This window comes from Gadus morhua, chromosome 14 (genome assembly GCF_902167405.1).
Source record: "Gadus morhua chromosome 14, gadMor3.0, whole genome shotgun sequence".
NCBI classification, from domain to species: domain Eukaryota; kingdom Metazoa; phylum Chordata; class Actinopteri; order Gadiformes; family Gadidae; genus Gadus; species Gadus morhua.
In genome coordinates this window covers 7,612,506-7,629,237 of record NC_044061.1, presented here as the reverse complement: position 1 = coordinate 7,629,237, position 16,732 = coordinate 7,612,506, and the positions used below count along the sequence as shown (strand labels likewise).

The window sequence follows — 16,732 nt, the reverse complement described above, 5'->3', positions numbered from 1 at the left end:
TGGAGTGCAGTCCTTTAGCTTCTGATTGCTTGGGACACTTCTCGAAACACACATCAATGTTCAGTGATATAATTAATTTCTGTATTGAGCTTTAAGCGAAATAATACACCTTAAGAGAAAACCACAAGGCTGAAGCCGGAGTTATACTGGCGAGGTTATGGAAGTTAAGACAAAATTTACAGTTTACAATTTGTAATCAACACCTTGGAACCTCAGACTATAATGGTAACGTTATTTTTGCTTCTGCGAGTCTGTAATGTCTCCCCATACTCATTTCTGATTGGCCAAAGGACTCTGTTTCACAGCATCTAATCTTTTTCTTTGCCTGTAGTTTACATTCGATTTCACAGGCCCTCTTTGGAACGGCAAAGAACTCTGTTAGCTCAGCAACGTGTACGCCAGTGCCTTGAAATGTATTTTAATCTCAGTTGCCAGTTATTTCTTGCCAGTTAAATGGCTGCATTATCCAGATAATCCACTTTACATTGGTTAGATTAACACATAAGCAAAGTGTCTCATTAACTGTATTGCAGATAATAGCAGGAATAGTGGATCCTTGAGTTTGTAAACAAAGATAGAAACATGTCCACCCTCAAATTAAAGGCTTACTGCCTGCATCTATAGCATCCTGACCACAACCAGATCGGCAGGTTCATGCATGATCGTTTGACCTTTAAAAAGCATCGATTCAAAACCTAAATTGCATGCTGGCACAACACGTAACCATTCAGTTGATGGCTTATAGGAGAGTCGATGCTGTTACTTGCCAATATCATCCCACTGCAGACGCAAATGGGCGTTCTCGTGTGGTGGGGGTTCCCGTTTACGCAGACTGGAACGCCCCCTTCTTATTCTTCGTCGCCTTTCTCGCTGAACTGTATTAAAATGTCAAAGGGTACTACTCCGAAACCATGTAAATAGTGTTGTAAATAAACTTCCAAAGCTTTTCAAATCTTATTTGGAAAATAACTTCACATGGTGTGTCTTTTTACAATTTATTCGTTACCAGCATTCGTAGTGTTGATCAGCAGTGAAATAGTCTGCTATAAGACGTTGACGTCGCTTAGCAACCGAAGACGCTGGGGTTGACAAGTTACCGGACTACTACCCAGTACCCATGCAAGTGAACAGAGCGTTCCACGGCATTGAGAAGACCCGGTTAATAAAGGCCTATAAAATGTCTGTTTATGGCATAGATTTCTCCTCAAATTAGGCCAATAAAGCAATGATAACAAAAGCAAAAAAAACACAAACGCTCGATCAAAGGCCCGAGCCGACAATCAGAACCCTTATTGTTTAACATGAATTGGCTAAACAAATGACCACTGTAGCATATTTAAACACAATTCAAATTGTGCAGAGAATTATTTCCATTGTTCATTCTCAGTGGCGGCTGGCGATCAAACATGTTGGTTGGGCACAGTAATAGACAGGGGGTCTGAGGTTCTTCCCCCCCCCCCCCCCCCCATCATTTTTGGGGAATTTAATAGATTTGATTTCCTGTATTCTGGTGCATTTTGGGGATGGCCACTACCTATTGACCTGCTTTTCATTCAGATTCATAGCCTACATCCTGACTTGCAGGGCCTGGACAAGCTTACACTGCATATACAGACCTACTTCATGGCCATTCCACCAGCCATTGCTATTTGACCCATTGTAGTTATTCTGATATTGAGACAAATCATGATCACTGTCCTATAGCGTCCATTTTTTGTGAGTCTCAATGTCTACTTCAAATGCAGTTAGAAATATGGGACAGTTGCTTCATTTTGTTTATATGCTAAATTAATATGTAACTTACTTGCTCCTTTTAAGTATAAAATTGCTTGGGGAGTCCAATTCCTCCACTGAAAAGGGTGGAAAGTCCTTACAACTCTCTGCTAGTTAGCGATCTATGACACTGTTGTTTTTTATTGGTCGTCATGAAAAAAACAAAAGGGGTAACACTGTTGATATTTATCAAATAAAACAGGGGGTAACACTGTTGTTTTTCTTTGGTCGTCATGAAAAAAAACACAAGGGGTAACACTGTAGTTTTAATCAAATGAAACACAAGGGGTAACTCTGTCGTTTTAATCAAATGAAACATAAGGGGTAACACTGTCGTTTTTTATCGGTCGTCATGAAAAAAACATAAGGAGTAACACTGTCGATTTTATCAAATGAAACATGAGGGGTGACACTGTCATTTTTCTTTGGTCGTCATGAAAAAAACCACAAGGGGTAACACTGTCGTTTTAATCAAATGAAACACAAGGGGTAACTCTGTCGTTTTAATCAAATGAAACATAAGGGGTAACAATGTTGTTTTTTATTGGTCGTCATGAAGAAAAACATAAGGGGTAACACTGTTGTCTTTGTCAAATAAAATATAAGGGGTAACACTGACGTTTTTATTCGTCGTCATGAAAAAAACATAAGGGAAATAATGGAAATACACACATACATTTTAATGTCATGTATATCCTCTTTATTGATGATTGATTATTGTGTATTGTCATCGCCTCAGTGGTGCAGTGGAGTGTACTCTGCCTAACCCACTGGCGACCGCGGCTCAATTTCTGTGGAAAACACAATATCTTTAATTTGAAACGCAATGCTATCATGTCTATTGCATATATATTGTCATATATAACTACAGACATATTTAATTAATAATTCTCAGTGGGAAGTGGAGAGAGCTGTGAGCTAACCCCCTGGAGACCGGGGTTCAAGTCTGGTTGATGTCCGCTGCTGGAAGACTCTTATCTCTATTTCATGCGAATTACAAAATGTCAAGTATGTCATTGTGTTGAGTTTATTTGGTGTCTTGATGGTGCATTGATAGGTTCGGAGGTTAATACTCTAAACAGCTCAGGTTTGGAACACATCAAAAACGTCGACAGGGGTACCACTGTCGTTTTTTATTGGTCGACATGGAAAAAACATGAGGGGTAACTGTCGTTTTTTTATCGGCCGTCATGAAATAAACATCATTTTTTCACTGTCGATTATTCATCAAATAAAACATAGGGGGTAACACTGTTGTTTTTCTTTGGTCGTCATGAAGAAAAACAAAAGCTAGTCAGGGGTGTAGGATTCTGTTTTCTGATTGTCTTTATTGCATTGTTTTTAAAATATTGTTTCCCCTCTCTGTTTTTAACTTTTTTTTCACTGTAAACACTGTAGTTTTTTATTGGTCGTCATGAAAAAAAAACATAAGGGGTAACACTGTTGTTTTTTATTGGTCTTCATGAAAAAAAACATAAGGGGTAACACTGTCGTTTTTATCACATGAAACATGAGACATAACCCACTGGCGACCGGGGTTCAAGTCCGGTTGATGTCCTCTGTTCGAAGACTCTTATTTCTATTTCATGCAAATTCTAAAGTCGAGTACAACCATTGTGATGTCTTTATTCGGTGTCTTGATGGTGCATTGATAAGTTCGGAGGTAACACTCTAAACAGCTCAGGTTTGGATCCCCGCAAAAGCGTCGACAGGGGTACCACTGTTGTTTTTTATTGGTCGTCATGAAAAAAAGATTGTCCATGTCGAATAAACATAAGGGGTAACACTGTCGTTTTTATCAAATGAAACGTAAAGGGTAACACTGTCGTTTTTCTTCTGTCGTCATGAAAAACCCATAATGGGTAACACTGTCGTTTTTTATTGGTCGTCATGAAAAAAAACTTAAGGGGTAACACTGTAGTTTTTTATTGGTCATCATGAAAAAAAACATAAGGGGTAACAACTGTTGTTTTTTATTGGTCGTCATGAAAAAAACACGAAGGGGAACACTGTTGGTTTTTTTTGGTCGTCATGAAAAAAACATAAGGGGTAACACTGTTGTTTTTCATCAGTCATCATGGGAAAATAATATAAGGGGTATCACTGTCGTTTTTATCAAATGAAACGTAAAGGGTAACACTGTCGTTTTTTTATCTGTCGTCATGAAAAACCCATAAGGGGTAACACTGTCGAAATGTATCGAATAAAACATAGGTGGTAACACTGTCGTTTTTACCAAATGAAACATGAGGGGTGACAGTGTCGTTTTTCTTTGATCGTCATGAAAAAAACATAAGGGGTAACACTGTCGTTTTTTATTGGTCGTCATGAAAAAAAACGTAAGGGGTAACACTGTAGTTTTTTATTGGTCGTCATGAAAAAAAACGTAAGGGGTAACACTTGTTTTTTTATTGGTCGTCATGAAAAAAAACATAAAGGTTGTCTTTGTCAAATAAAATATAAGGGGTAACAGTGTCGTTTTTTATTGGTCGTCATGAAAAAAAAAAAGGGAAATAATAGAAATACACACATACCTTTTAATGTCATGTATATCCTCTTTATTGATGATTGATTATTGTGTATTTTCTTCGACTCAGTGGTGCAGTGGTGTGCACTCTGCCTAACCCACTGGAGACCGCAGCTCAATTTCTGAGGAAAACACAATATCTTTAATTTTAAACGTAATGCTATCATGTCTATTGCACTGCCATATATAATCTCAGACATGTTTAAATTAAAAATCTCATTGGGAAGTGGAGAGAGCTGTGAGCTATCCCCCTGGAGACCGGGGTTCAAGTCTGGTTGATGTCCTCTGTTGGAAGGCTCATATTTCTATTTCATGCGAATTATAAAGTCAAGTATAACCATTGTGATGACTTTATTCGGTGTCTTGATGGTGCATTGGTAAGTTTGGAGGTTAACACTCTAAACAGCTTACGTTTGGATCCCCGCAAAAACGTCGACACTGTCGTATTTTATTGGTCAACATGGAAAAAACATGAGGGGTAACTCTGTCGTTTTTTTATTGGCCGTCATGAAATTAACGTAAAACCATAAGGGGTAACACTGTCTTTTTTTATTGGTCGTCATGAAAAAAAACTTAAGGGGTAACACTGTAGTTTTTTATTGGTCGTCATGAAAAAAAACATAAGGGGTAACACTGTCCTTTTTTATTGGTCGTCATGAAAAACACATAAGGGGTAACACTGTTGTTTTTTTATTGGTAGTCATGAAAAAAAACATAAAGGGTAACACTGTTGTCTTTGTCAAATAAAATATAAGGGGTAACAGTGTCGTTTTTTATGGGTCGTCATGAAAAAAAAAAAAGGGAAATAATAGAAATACACACATACCTTTTAATGTCATGTATATCCTCTTTATTGATGATTGATTATTGTGTATTTTCATCGACTCAGTGGTGCAGTGGTGTGCACTGCCATATATAATCTCAGACATATTTAAATTAAAAATCTCATTGGGAAGTGGAGAGAGCTGTGAGCTATCCCCCTGGAGACCGGGGTTCAAGTCTGGTTGATGTCGTCTGTTGGAAGTCTCATATTTCTATTTCATGCGAATTATAAAGTCAAGTATAACCACTGTGATGACTTTAGTCGGTGTCTTCATGGTGCATTGGTAAGTTCGGAGGTTAACACTCTAAACAGCTCACGTTTGGATCCCCGCAAAAACGTCGACAGGGGGACCACTGTCGTATTTTATTGGTCAACATGGAAAAAAAATTAGGGGTAACTCTGTCGTTATTTTATTGGCCGTCATGAAATGAACATAAAACCATAAGGGGTAACACTGTTGTTTTTTATTGGTCGTCATGAAAGAAAACATAAGGGGTAACACTGTTGTTTTTTTATTGGTCGTCATGAATAAAAACATAAGGGGTAACACTGTTGATTTTTTATTGGTCGTCATGAAAAAAAACATAAGGGGTAACACTGTTGTTTTTTATTGGTCGTCATGAAAGAAAACATAAGGGGTAACACTGTTGTTTTTTATTGGTCGTCATGAAAAAAAACATAAGGGGTAATGTCATATATAACCTCAGACATAATTAAATAACAAATCTCAGTGGGGAGTGGAGAGAGCTGTGAGTTAACCCCCTGGAGACAGGGGTTTAAGTCCGGTTGATGTACTTTGTTGGAAGACTCTTATTTCTATTTCATGCGAATTATAAAGTCAAGTATAACCATTGTGTTGACTATATTTTGTGTCTTGATGGTGCATTGATAAGTTCGGAGGTTAATACTCTAAACAGCTCAGGTTCGGATCCCCGCACAAACGTTGACAGGGGTACCACTGCTGTCATTTATTGGTCGTCGTAACACTGCTGACGACATTTATGTTTGCTATAGCTTTCTGCTAAATCTTAAATACATTGCACTTTCTAAAAAAGCTTTTTTAACTTTAGCTTTATTTTCTATTTTAATACTAAAATGCCTTAACTTCTATTTTTTGCATATGCTTTTCTTTTACTTACCTATTATTTTATTTAATTGTATGACAATGTTTATATGTGAAGCACTTTGTGTCTGCCTTGTGTATGAAAAGTGCTTTATAAATAAAGTTGCCTTGCCTTCCCTTGCCTTGTTTTTTATTGGTTGTCGCTTTTTTATTGGTCGTCATGAAAAAAAAGTATAAGGGGTAACACTGAGGTTTTTTATTGGTCGCCATGAAATAAAACATAAGGGGTAACACTGTCGTTTTTTATTGGTCGTCATGAAAAAAACATAAGGGGTAACACTGTAGTTTTTTATTGGTCGTCAAGAAAAAAACATAAGGGGTAACACTTGTTTTTTATTGGTCGTCATGAAAAAAAACACAAGGGGTAACACTGCTGTTTTTGATTGGTCGTCATGAAAAAAACATGAGAGGTAACACTGTCGTTTTTTATTGGTCGTCATGAAAAAAAATATAAGGGGTAACACTGTTGTTTTTCATCAGTCATCATGGGAAAATAACATAAGGGGTAACACTGTCGAAATGTATCGAATAAAACATAGGGGGTAACACTGTCGTTTTCACCAAATGAAACATGAGGGGTGACACTGTCGTTTTTCTTTGGTCGTCATGAAAAAAAACATAAGGGGTAACACTATCGGTTTTTTTTGGTCGTCATGAAAAAAAAAAAAGGGGTAACACTGTTGTTTTTTATTGGTCGTCATGAAAAAAACATAAGGGGTAACACTGTTGTCTTCGTCAAATAAAACATAAGGGGTAACACTGTTGTTTTTTTGTTGTTCGTCATGAAAAAAAATATATAAGGGGTAACACTGTTGTTTTTATCAAATGAAACGTAAAGGGTAACACTGTCGTTTATTATCTGTCGTCAAGAAAACCCATAAGGGGTAACACTGTCGTTTTAACCAAATGAAACATGAGGGGTGACACTGTCGTTTTTTATTGGTCGTCATGAAAAAAACCATAAGGGGTAACACTATCGTTTTTCTTTGGTCGTCATGAAAAAAAACATAAGGGGTAACACTGTCGTTTCTTATTGGTCGTCATGAAAAAAACATAAGGGGTAACACTGTCGTTTTCACCAAATGAAACATGAGGGGTGACACTGTCGTTTTTCTTTGGTCGTCATGAAAAAAAACATAAGGGGTAACACTGTCGTTTTTTATTGGTCGTCATGAAAAAAATAATAAGGGGTAACACTGTTGTTTTTTATTGGTCGTCATGAAAAAAACCACTAGGGTTGTTTTTTATTGGTCGTCATGAAAAAAACATAAGGGGTAACACTGTTGTCTTTGTCAAATTAAACATAAGGGATAAACATTGTTTTTTCATTGTTCGTCATGAAAAAAATATATAAGGGGTAACACTGTTGTTTTTATCAAATGAAACGTAAAGGGTAACACTGTCGTTTATTATCTGTCGTCAAGAAAACCCATAAGGGGTAACACTGTCGTTTTTACCAAATGAAACATGAGGGGTGACACTGTCGTTTTTTATTGGTCGTCATGAAAAAAACATAAGGGGTAACATTGTTGTCTTTGTCAAATAAAACATAAGGGGTAACACTGTTGTTTTTATCAAATGAAACGTAAAGGGTAACACTGTCGTTTATTATCTGACGTCAAGAAAACCCATAAGGGGTAACACTGTCGTTTTTACCAAATGAAACATGAGGGGTGACACTGTCGTTTTTTATTGGTCGTCATGAAAAAAACCACTAGGGTTGTTTTTTATTGGTCGTCATGAAAAAAACATAAGGGGTAACACTGTTGTCTTTGTCAAATTAAACATAAGGGGTAACACTGTTGTTTTTTTATTGTTCGTCATGAAAAAAATATATAAGGGGTAACACTGTTGTTTTTATCAAATGAAACGTAAAGGGTAACACTGTCGTTTATTATCTGTCGTCAAGAAAACCCATAAGGGGTAACACTGTCGTTTTTACCAAATGAAACATGAGGGGTGACACTGTCGTTTTTTATTGGTCGTCATGAAAAAAACCACAAGGGTTGTTTTTTATTGGTCGTCATGAAAAAAACATAAAGGGTAACACTGTTGTCTTTGTCAAATAAAACATAAGGGGTAACACTGTTGTTTTTATCAAATGAAACGTAAAGGGTAACACTGTCGTTTATTATCTGTCGTCAAGAAAACCCATAAGGGGTAACACTGTCGTTTTTACCAAATGAAACATGAGGGGTGACACTGTCGTTTTTTATTGGTCGTCATGAAAAAAACATAAGGGGTAACATTGTTGTCTTTGTCAAATAAAACATAAGGGGTAACACTGTTGTTTTTATCAAATGAAACGTAAAGGGTAACACTGTCGTTTATTATCTGACGTCAAGAAAACCCATAAGGGGTAACACTGTCGTTTTCACCAAATGAAACATGAGGGGTGACACTGTCGTTTTTCTTTGGTCGTCATGAAAAAAAACATAAGGGGTAACACTGTCGTTTCTTATTGGTCGTCATGAAAAAAACATAAGGGGTAACACTGTCGTTTTCACCAAATGAAACATGAGGGGTGACACTGTCGTTTTTCTTTGGTCGTCATGAAAAAAAACCTAAGGGGTAACACTGTCGTTTTTTATTGGTCGTCATGAAAAAAATAATAAGCGGTAACACTGTTGTTTTTTATTGGTCGTCATGAAAAAATCCACAAGGGTTGTTTTTTATTGGTCGTCATGAAAAAAACATAAGGGGTAACACTGTCGTTTCGTATTGGTCGTCATGAAAAAAAATATAAGGGGTAACACTGTTGTTTTTCATCAGTCATCATGGGAAAATAACATAAGGGGTAACACTTTTGTTTTTATCAAATGAAACGTAAAGGGTAACACTGTCGTTTTTAATCTGTCGTCATGAAAAACCCATAAGGGGTAACATTGTCGAAATGTATCGCATAAAACATAGGGGGTAACACTGTCGTTTTCACCAAATGAAACATGAGGGGTGACACTGTCGTTTTTCTTTGGTCCTCATGAAAAAAATAATAAGGGGTAACACTGTTGTTTTTTATTGGTCGTCATGAAAAAAAACACAAGGGTTGTTTTCTATTGGTCTTCATGAAAAAAAACATAAGGGGTAACACTGTCGTTTTTATCAAAAGATACGTAAAGGGTAACACTGTCGTTCTTTATCTGTCGTCATGAAAAACCCATAAGGGGTAACACTGTCGAAATGGATCGAAAAAAACATATGGGCTAACACTGTCGTTTTTATCAAATGAAACCTAAAGGGTAACACTGTATAGAATAGAATAGAATAGAAACACACACACACACACACGCACACACGCACACACACACACACACACACACACACACACACACACACACACACACACACACACACACACACACACACACACACACACACACACACACACACACTCAGATGGATCCGATCGGGATTTCCGTTGCGATGGGTTTCCTCCATCAGCGACTTATACAATAAACAAATTATGTAAAACAAAACCCCTTTCTTTTTAAAATAATAGTATGCAAAAATGTTGAATAGGCCTCCATCTTTGTTATTATTTTTAAAATGTTCCTATATAGCCTATTTTATAGCTTACACACTGATATTTTAAAACAGGAATGCGAAATGCGAAATGCATCCTGGGATATTTAACGGTCCCAAGTCCACACCATGGACATATTGGGCTAGCCCCACCAGTGTCTGGTGGGGCTAATAATCTCCGTCCACTTCAACAGAGAAACACTCTGAGCATGCGCATTTCAATGTTTCAAGTCCAATACACATTGCATTGGGCTGGTGGGGCTATAGAGCCCCTCTTGCCCCTCCAGACAAACTCAGCCGGAAGAAGCAAGCCAGGGTCGACTAAAAATTTAATAAAAGCGCCAATCTTATTATTTTATAGTACTTTCTGGGGAGATAATTAAAAAAAAAAAAATATATATATTCTATTTTTTATATATTTCCTTTTTTTTTATTTTCTTTTCTTTTTTTCTTGTGAGAGTAGCGACTTGCCCCTAATGACCAGTCGCCACTGGTCATTCTGACCTGGGACATTTAGAACTGTCGGTCCTCCTCATTTTTTTCCGGTCATTGACCGGTAATAACTGAAAACGGAAACTCTGCTATAAACTGGCCTAACTTTCACCGTCAACACCGAACCCCTTCTTCTTCGCACGGCTGTCAACATCTGAAACATACGCTAATTAGATTTTCTCAAACAGCAGTTTCAAGTACGGGTAGCATAGAACTAACGTTAGCCAAGTGGGGGCTCCATGATTGCTAAATCTAATGAGAGAGGTAAAATTGCCATTAAAGAAGGAAAGCATAGTATGCCTTGCGACTGTGCTTCGCAGTATGCCTTGCGAAACCCAGTATGCCTTTCGAAACACCTCGTGATTGGTCGATGAAACGCTAACAGGAACGCCTAAAAACAGAACAGAACTCACACATCACTACATGAACACGGGTCAGAGGAACCGAGACCAACCTAGAAGGGCGTTTTTTGGGCGTTTCCGTCTTGTGTCATGACGGAAACGCCCAAGCCTGCAGCTGGACCCTTTTCTTGCGGGATCTTGATCCTGTTTCATTTCCTCATTAGACAAAGATATTGTGATAGGATTAGACTAATATTCGAATTAACTGGTCTGGCACGTTTAGACAAATACATTGCAAAACACTGTGTATGTTTTTTTTTTTTTGTGTTTTTGTTTTAGCATTTGTACCAGTTGTATTTAGATCATGTGTTCAATTAAAGTATATTTTAAGTGATCATTTATTCTGCTTTTGTTGTAATCTCTGTCCTTTCATATCCATACCATATAACACCTGTAGCACACGACCCTAAGGGACTCCTTGCTCTGTTCTACTCTATGTACCATATAGTGGCACGTTTTCTTGCCACTATCTAATCAAGTTTTAGTCCAAAACCCAATCGGTCTTGTTGAGAGGCAGGCTTCAGGTCAAGCACGTATTTTTCTAAAAGCCAGAAAACCTGTTACCTTGGCCAACACTTACCTATCAAATATCATATATATATTTGCTTATTCGATAAATTGCATGTACTCAAATTTTCTGCTTAGCAGCTTCTTTGCGGAATGCACTTGCTGTAGGTCGTTTTGGAAGAAAGTGTTTTTTGCTTAATAAGAAATCCTTAAAATAGTGATTTCCTCCAACCCAAACCTATATTTTCTATAAAAGTAACCTGAATCTATAATTAACCTTGGAACCCTGATAACACCATTTACAATTTAACTCAAACTCAGTACTTCATAGCCACTCTGCATCGACTTTCTCAAACCGCACTTGACATTTGTCAAAGTAAAACACCCTCAAAGGGCAGGAAATGTAATCTTCTTGTTTGTTAAATCTACCTAAAGGTCAGGTGACCAAAAATAATTGTGTGTTTCTGTGTGTTGCAGTTGTGTGTTTCTTTGACCTTGCTCATCAACTCTTTGACAAGGGGGACAGCCTCCTACCTATTAAACAATGGAGTTTATGACCGATTAGACCAAATAAATATTTAACAACCCGCCGAAGCAGCTAGCACTTATTTAGCCTGATTATGCTAATCCTTCAACCTTCCCTTCAGACTTTCCTCCCAAAAAGAAAAACATTCAGGGTTTAGCACAATCACTGGTGCAAATAGATGAATTTATTGAGAAAAAAATATTGAAGCAAATACAAAACAACTACATAACCGTTAAAAGCTCATAATCGAGATAATGATTAAAAAAGATATGTTCATATTTATAACATTTCTCTTTTGAATCGTGACCCATATAGTGCTTTTCATGATAAAAATCTTTTTTTCTTTTTGAATCCAACTTCATATTTACACATAAGGTAAAAAAAAATAGGACATTTTTCGCACACAATGTCAGCATCCAAAACACAACACTTAAGAAGCCATAGTATGGTACAAATGATCGCAATAAAATAAACAACTCTCCCTTCCTCTCCTGCGAGGCGCAGTAAGAAATTCCCATCAACTCGCCCGTGTATTCTGATGGCGGTGGCTTATTTGACACCATCTGCACATCTCGGTTTACATTCCCAGTGTTTACGTCTGTCTTTGCCCATTGTCAATCCTCAAATAAGTGTGTCTGTGTCTGGCACTTTTTTTAATCAGTACAATGAAACTTTACCCCATTGACAAATCACTCTCTTGGAGGATTCATTTTACGAAGCCACCAATTGGCCTCCGGCTCCAAAAGAAATAAAAAGAACAGAGAAAGTGAAAGCCACAAGTCACAAATGGACTCCTCTGTCTCTCTCACAATCCCTTTGTCGCCACAGCGTGACAGCATGCCATCGGCTCCTATTAGGATTAGCGGCCTGATGTGTCTTCACTCAGCAACTCACTCAGTGACTCTGACCCTCTTTAGAACTCCTCTGCCAGCAGTGCGCGCTGAGCAGGAGGGCAAAAGACGGCCGTAATGAGTGACTATGACTCATCACCACGTAGAGCCGTGACAGTAAAAACACCCATTAAAAAAAGGCCCAGGTTACATCTCTTTAGACGCATGTGACTGAGCGACAGGGGATCAGGTTTGAATCCCGTTTTTGTGTCCGACTCGCTCACCTCAACAGAAAGCTGCCCTTAATGCCGTTCTTTCTCTGGTCGATTGAAGCCCAACAGTTATAACAAACCTGTTGTTTCGTTAGAACTGCAACTTCACGGCTATGCTCTTTTAAAGGCTTAAGCTACGTACTCAAGTCAGCCATGTAAATCTTGACAGTGTTGATTGGATACTCATACTATGCTCTCCTTCTCACCCTCATTTCATCCACCCACCCTTTTCCTCTCTGATTCGCTGTCTGCTCTGTAATTATCGCTCTTTCTCTCAGCATCTGTGTGAGGAGCCAAGGAGAGTAGTTTCACATTTTTGAAAGTTCATTTTTGCCATCACATTTTCTTTGTCCACGTAGGTGTGGGCCTAGGTCACTGAACAAGCTGATAATTGTAACCCAGACCGGCCAATGAGAATGAGAAGAATGAAGCATAAGACATCCGTATGACCCCTCATCAGAACAAAACAAAATTACAGACTTTATTTGCTTTCCACCCACTATTATTGTACTGTTTCAGTACAGACACAATGTAGTGAAAAATGAATAAAGATTTGTGTGTTTGCGTTTGTGTGTCTGGGAATTGAATGCTACAAATGTCTTACCGCTTTAGGATAAATACAGCTTTGCTGTCTTCATTATAACGTCCTACCCTCGCCCTACTCACAGAGTAAAGTCACCTTGAATACACTTGTAGCAGCCGCATTCCAATCGCATACACTTCGTTTCTCCTAGTTACTTGTTATGCCCTAGGAGTTCCAGCTCGGGGAACACAGCAGCAGAGGTAAGTATTGACTCTGTTTTTTACCTGCTGTCCACAAATCTCCCCTAAATTCCTTTCTTTTTAGTTCTCTTCTCTTTTTTCTTTAACAAAGCTGTGTTTTAAAGTCCCGTGTGTCTCCTTCTTCATGAGGTGTTGGTGGAGGGGGAAGGAGGAGGAGGACGGGTGGTGGAAGATAAATGAGGAAGGGGGGGGAGGGACAGACCAACAACAGTGATGCCTGCCCAGCAAGGCAAGAGGCAAGGGAGGTTGGAGCCTGCAGAGACGTTAAAAAAACACCCAGATACCCAACACGCGGTTTTAAACCCTTTTAAATAATAATGATAAATAAATACAAGGCAGAAAAACGAAATGCCCACCCTCTACCCTCCTCCTCGCCCCATTACAGCACGTTAAAAACAAGCTGCATACAGCGAAACAGCACGACTGAAGCTGCACATCCAAAATCCACCAGGCAGTGTGAAATGCGTCTGAAAATATTTTCACCGGTCTGCACCCACTTATCACCAACATCAACCCCCGCTCTGCCACTTCATTCTAATGCATCTCCTGGCCACCTTCTTGGTGAAATGTTTTTGTAAGTCAGCGCGTCTGATTCTGATTATGTACAACAGAGGCTAATGCGTTAGCCCGGTCTAGCTAGTGCATTTGGAGCCAGGTGGGTAGGGATTCTGTTGATTGCTATGAATGGTAACAGGTGTACTTGACAGCCAGGACCATCAATTCTAGTGAGATTACGAAATGGTTTTCTGAATTTGGGATTTGGCGTTCCATTATGTTTAGGTTGTCTTGTTGGTTGTGTTTCGCCACTTGTCCAATGCTAGGGATGCACCAATACTAGTCTGTTTTTCCGTTTTTTTGGGATACTAGCGTAATAGCATTTGAATAATGAGATTCATGGGTTAGAAAGAAGAATGTTCATTGTATATGGTTAAAAAATATACTTATAAAACACATATTTTTTTATATGTTATTATATATATATAAATGTTTGTTCTGTGTTTGAACCAGATATACTTTTGACAAAACCTCCATTAAGCTTAAATAACACAACAACAATTATTTAAATCCTTTGTCTCCTCCGGGGTAACGGCTCATTTTAAGGAAGCTAAGGAAGACAAATCTTGTCTTATTTCCCCTTTTAGAACATCGATATATTTGTTGGTGTGTCTATGTGTGTAATTGTATTGCTACCAAACCCTTCTTCATTGATGTGTGTGAGTTGCTTTTTGACTAAACTTCTGTGTTTTTGTTCTTATGAACTTGTATTCAACCCATTAGTCTCATTAGTTAATATTAAGGTTTCTCCCATATATTTCTCCATTGTGTTTTTGTCTGTTTTGGGTGTGTGTGTGTATTGCATCATATGTGTATGAGTACAAAGGTAGAGTATTGATGTTGAAACCAATAGGTCTATTGATATTTGGGCATCCCTATCGAATGATATCTTTCAGCTTATGAATTCCATCCGGCCCTTTTGATCTTAAAAAAATTCCCTCGCAAAAAATAAATCTCAAATATCCCTTATTTTTAATTCCGGGGCATTCCACTGACAACGATTCCGTGCGACTTTTACAACATTGGAAAAAATGGTGTCAAAATTTCCAGGTGGTTTTTAAAAATAACTGCAGCTGAGATTGTGCAGCGATTTAAATTCCATCACGGCAGACATCCCACGACAAGCCAGGCAACCCAGGCCGCGGGCGATCTGACTGACAGGTCTGATAATGTCTGTTCCTGTGACAATGTCATGGCACGACGGAGAGAGAGCAGAGCATGTCAGGCTCGGGCCCCCGAAGGGCCCGCGGCTGCTGCGGGGAAGCAGGGCCGCGTTTCATCTGTCCGTCTGAGGCTGACTGACAGGGCGAATCGTTCCGTAAATTCAGATTCATCGCAACACTGAAGAACAAGTCGCCGTCCGAGGTAACGAGCCCTCACCATTACAACGCTGTACAGGTTCTCTCCAGGGCACAGCCCGATCCCGGCTTCCATCGAGCCCCCTTCCACTGGGAATAGTTTTGATTGGGTTCGGTGAAGTCTGTTCCCTGTACACAGGGGTTCTCCGACTCATGTTCCGATCTTTCTCTCTCTCCTTCGTCTCTTGATGCCCGTTTTGGTTTGTGTGCGTATCCCTTCATAAGAGAGGCGTGGGGCTGGTGGCGGGGCAGGGCAGGGTATGGGCAGGTCGGCTGGGGGGGGGGGGGGGGGGTGTTGCGGGCGGGGGACGGACGGACGGAGAGCGCGCTTCAGAGGTCGCTGGTCTCGGGCTGCTCATACAGGGCCCGCAGCTTCTCGAAGCAGGGCCCCCAGTCCCCGAGCGTCTCCTCTCTCTTGGCCTCTCCTCCTCCTCCTCCTCCGGCTCCTCCGGCCGCCGCCCCGTCCGCGCCTCCTCCCGCGCCCCCCTCGAGCCCCGCCGAGCCGAAGGAGCTGAGGGAGCCGGCGGGGGAGCCGCCCCCCTCGGTGGAGAACACCTGGAGGGAGTCGAAGGGCCCCGCGTCCGGGTGCTGGTCCGCGTCGCGGATGATCTCGCACAGGTAGCGGGCCAGGTCCTGGCTGGAGAAGGACAGGGAGCGGCGGGCCAGCGCCAGGGGCCGCGCCTGGCCCTGCGCCGGGAGTCTCGTGGGGGCCACGTCCCGGCGGACGGGCGGGGCCGACACCGTGGACGTGGTGACGGCGGAGCAGGAGGCGGAGCCCTGTTTGTTGGAGCAGGAGGAGGAGGAGGCCACGGAGGGGGGCAGCGTGCTGGAGCTGTTGGTCCGGCTCAGGGGGTCCTGCGACTGGGCTTGGGACGGGGCGGGCTGGGCCTGGTGGTGGTGGTGCAGGAGGTGGTGGTACTGGTGGTGGTACTGGTGGTGGTGCTGGGTTTGGGAGAGCGGGAGGACCGGGTGGTGCAGGGCCCGCATGCGGCAGTACTGGACCGACTGGGCCGGGCTGGGCTGGAGGGATTTCTGCAGCTCCGCCATGTCGTAGGCATTCTGTTTATGCATGCACACACGCACACACACACGCACACACGCACACAAAGATACACAAAGGGACACCGTTAGCATTACACACACAATCTAGGAGAGGAGAGACCATTAGCTGGATTAGCATAAGAGCCCAGTAGACCAGCCAAATACAATGAGACAAAGGGGGAAATGAGCTAAAGGAAAG

The 16,732-nt window shown here is 40.4% G+C and overlaps 1 protein-coding gene across 1 annotated transcript in view; it reads right to left on the bottom strand.

The window, feature by feature from the left end:
• Positions 1–15,811: 15,811 nt before the first annotated feature.
• si:ch211-186j3.6 (neural-cadherin) overlaps positions 15,812–16,732 on the bottom strand; it is a 234,689-nt gene continuing 233,768 nt past the window's right edge. Inside the window, exon 37 of the mRNA XM_030376396.1 lies at positions 15,812–16,551. Coding sequence (XP_030232256.1) covers positions 15,823–16,551 — 729 coding nt within the window. The 3' untranslated portion in view covers positions 15,812–15,822. The remainder of the gene's footprint in view (positions 16,552–16,732) is intronic.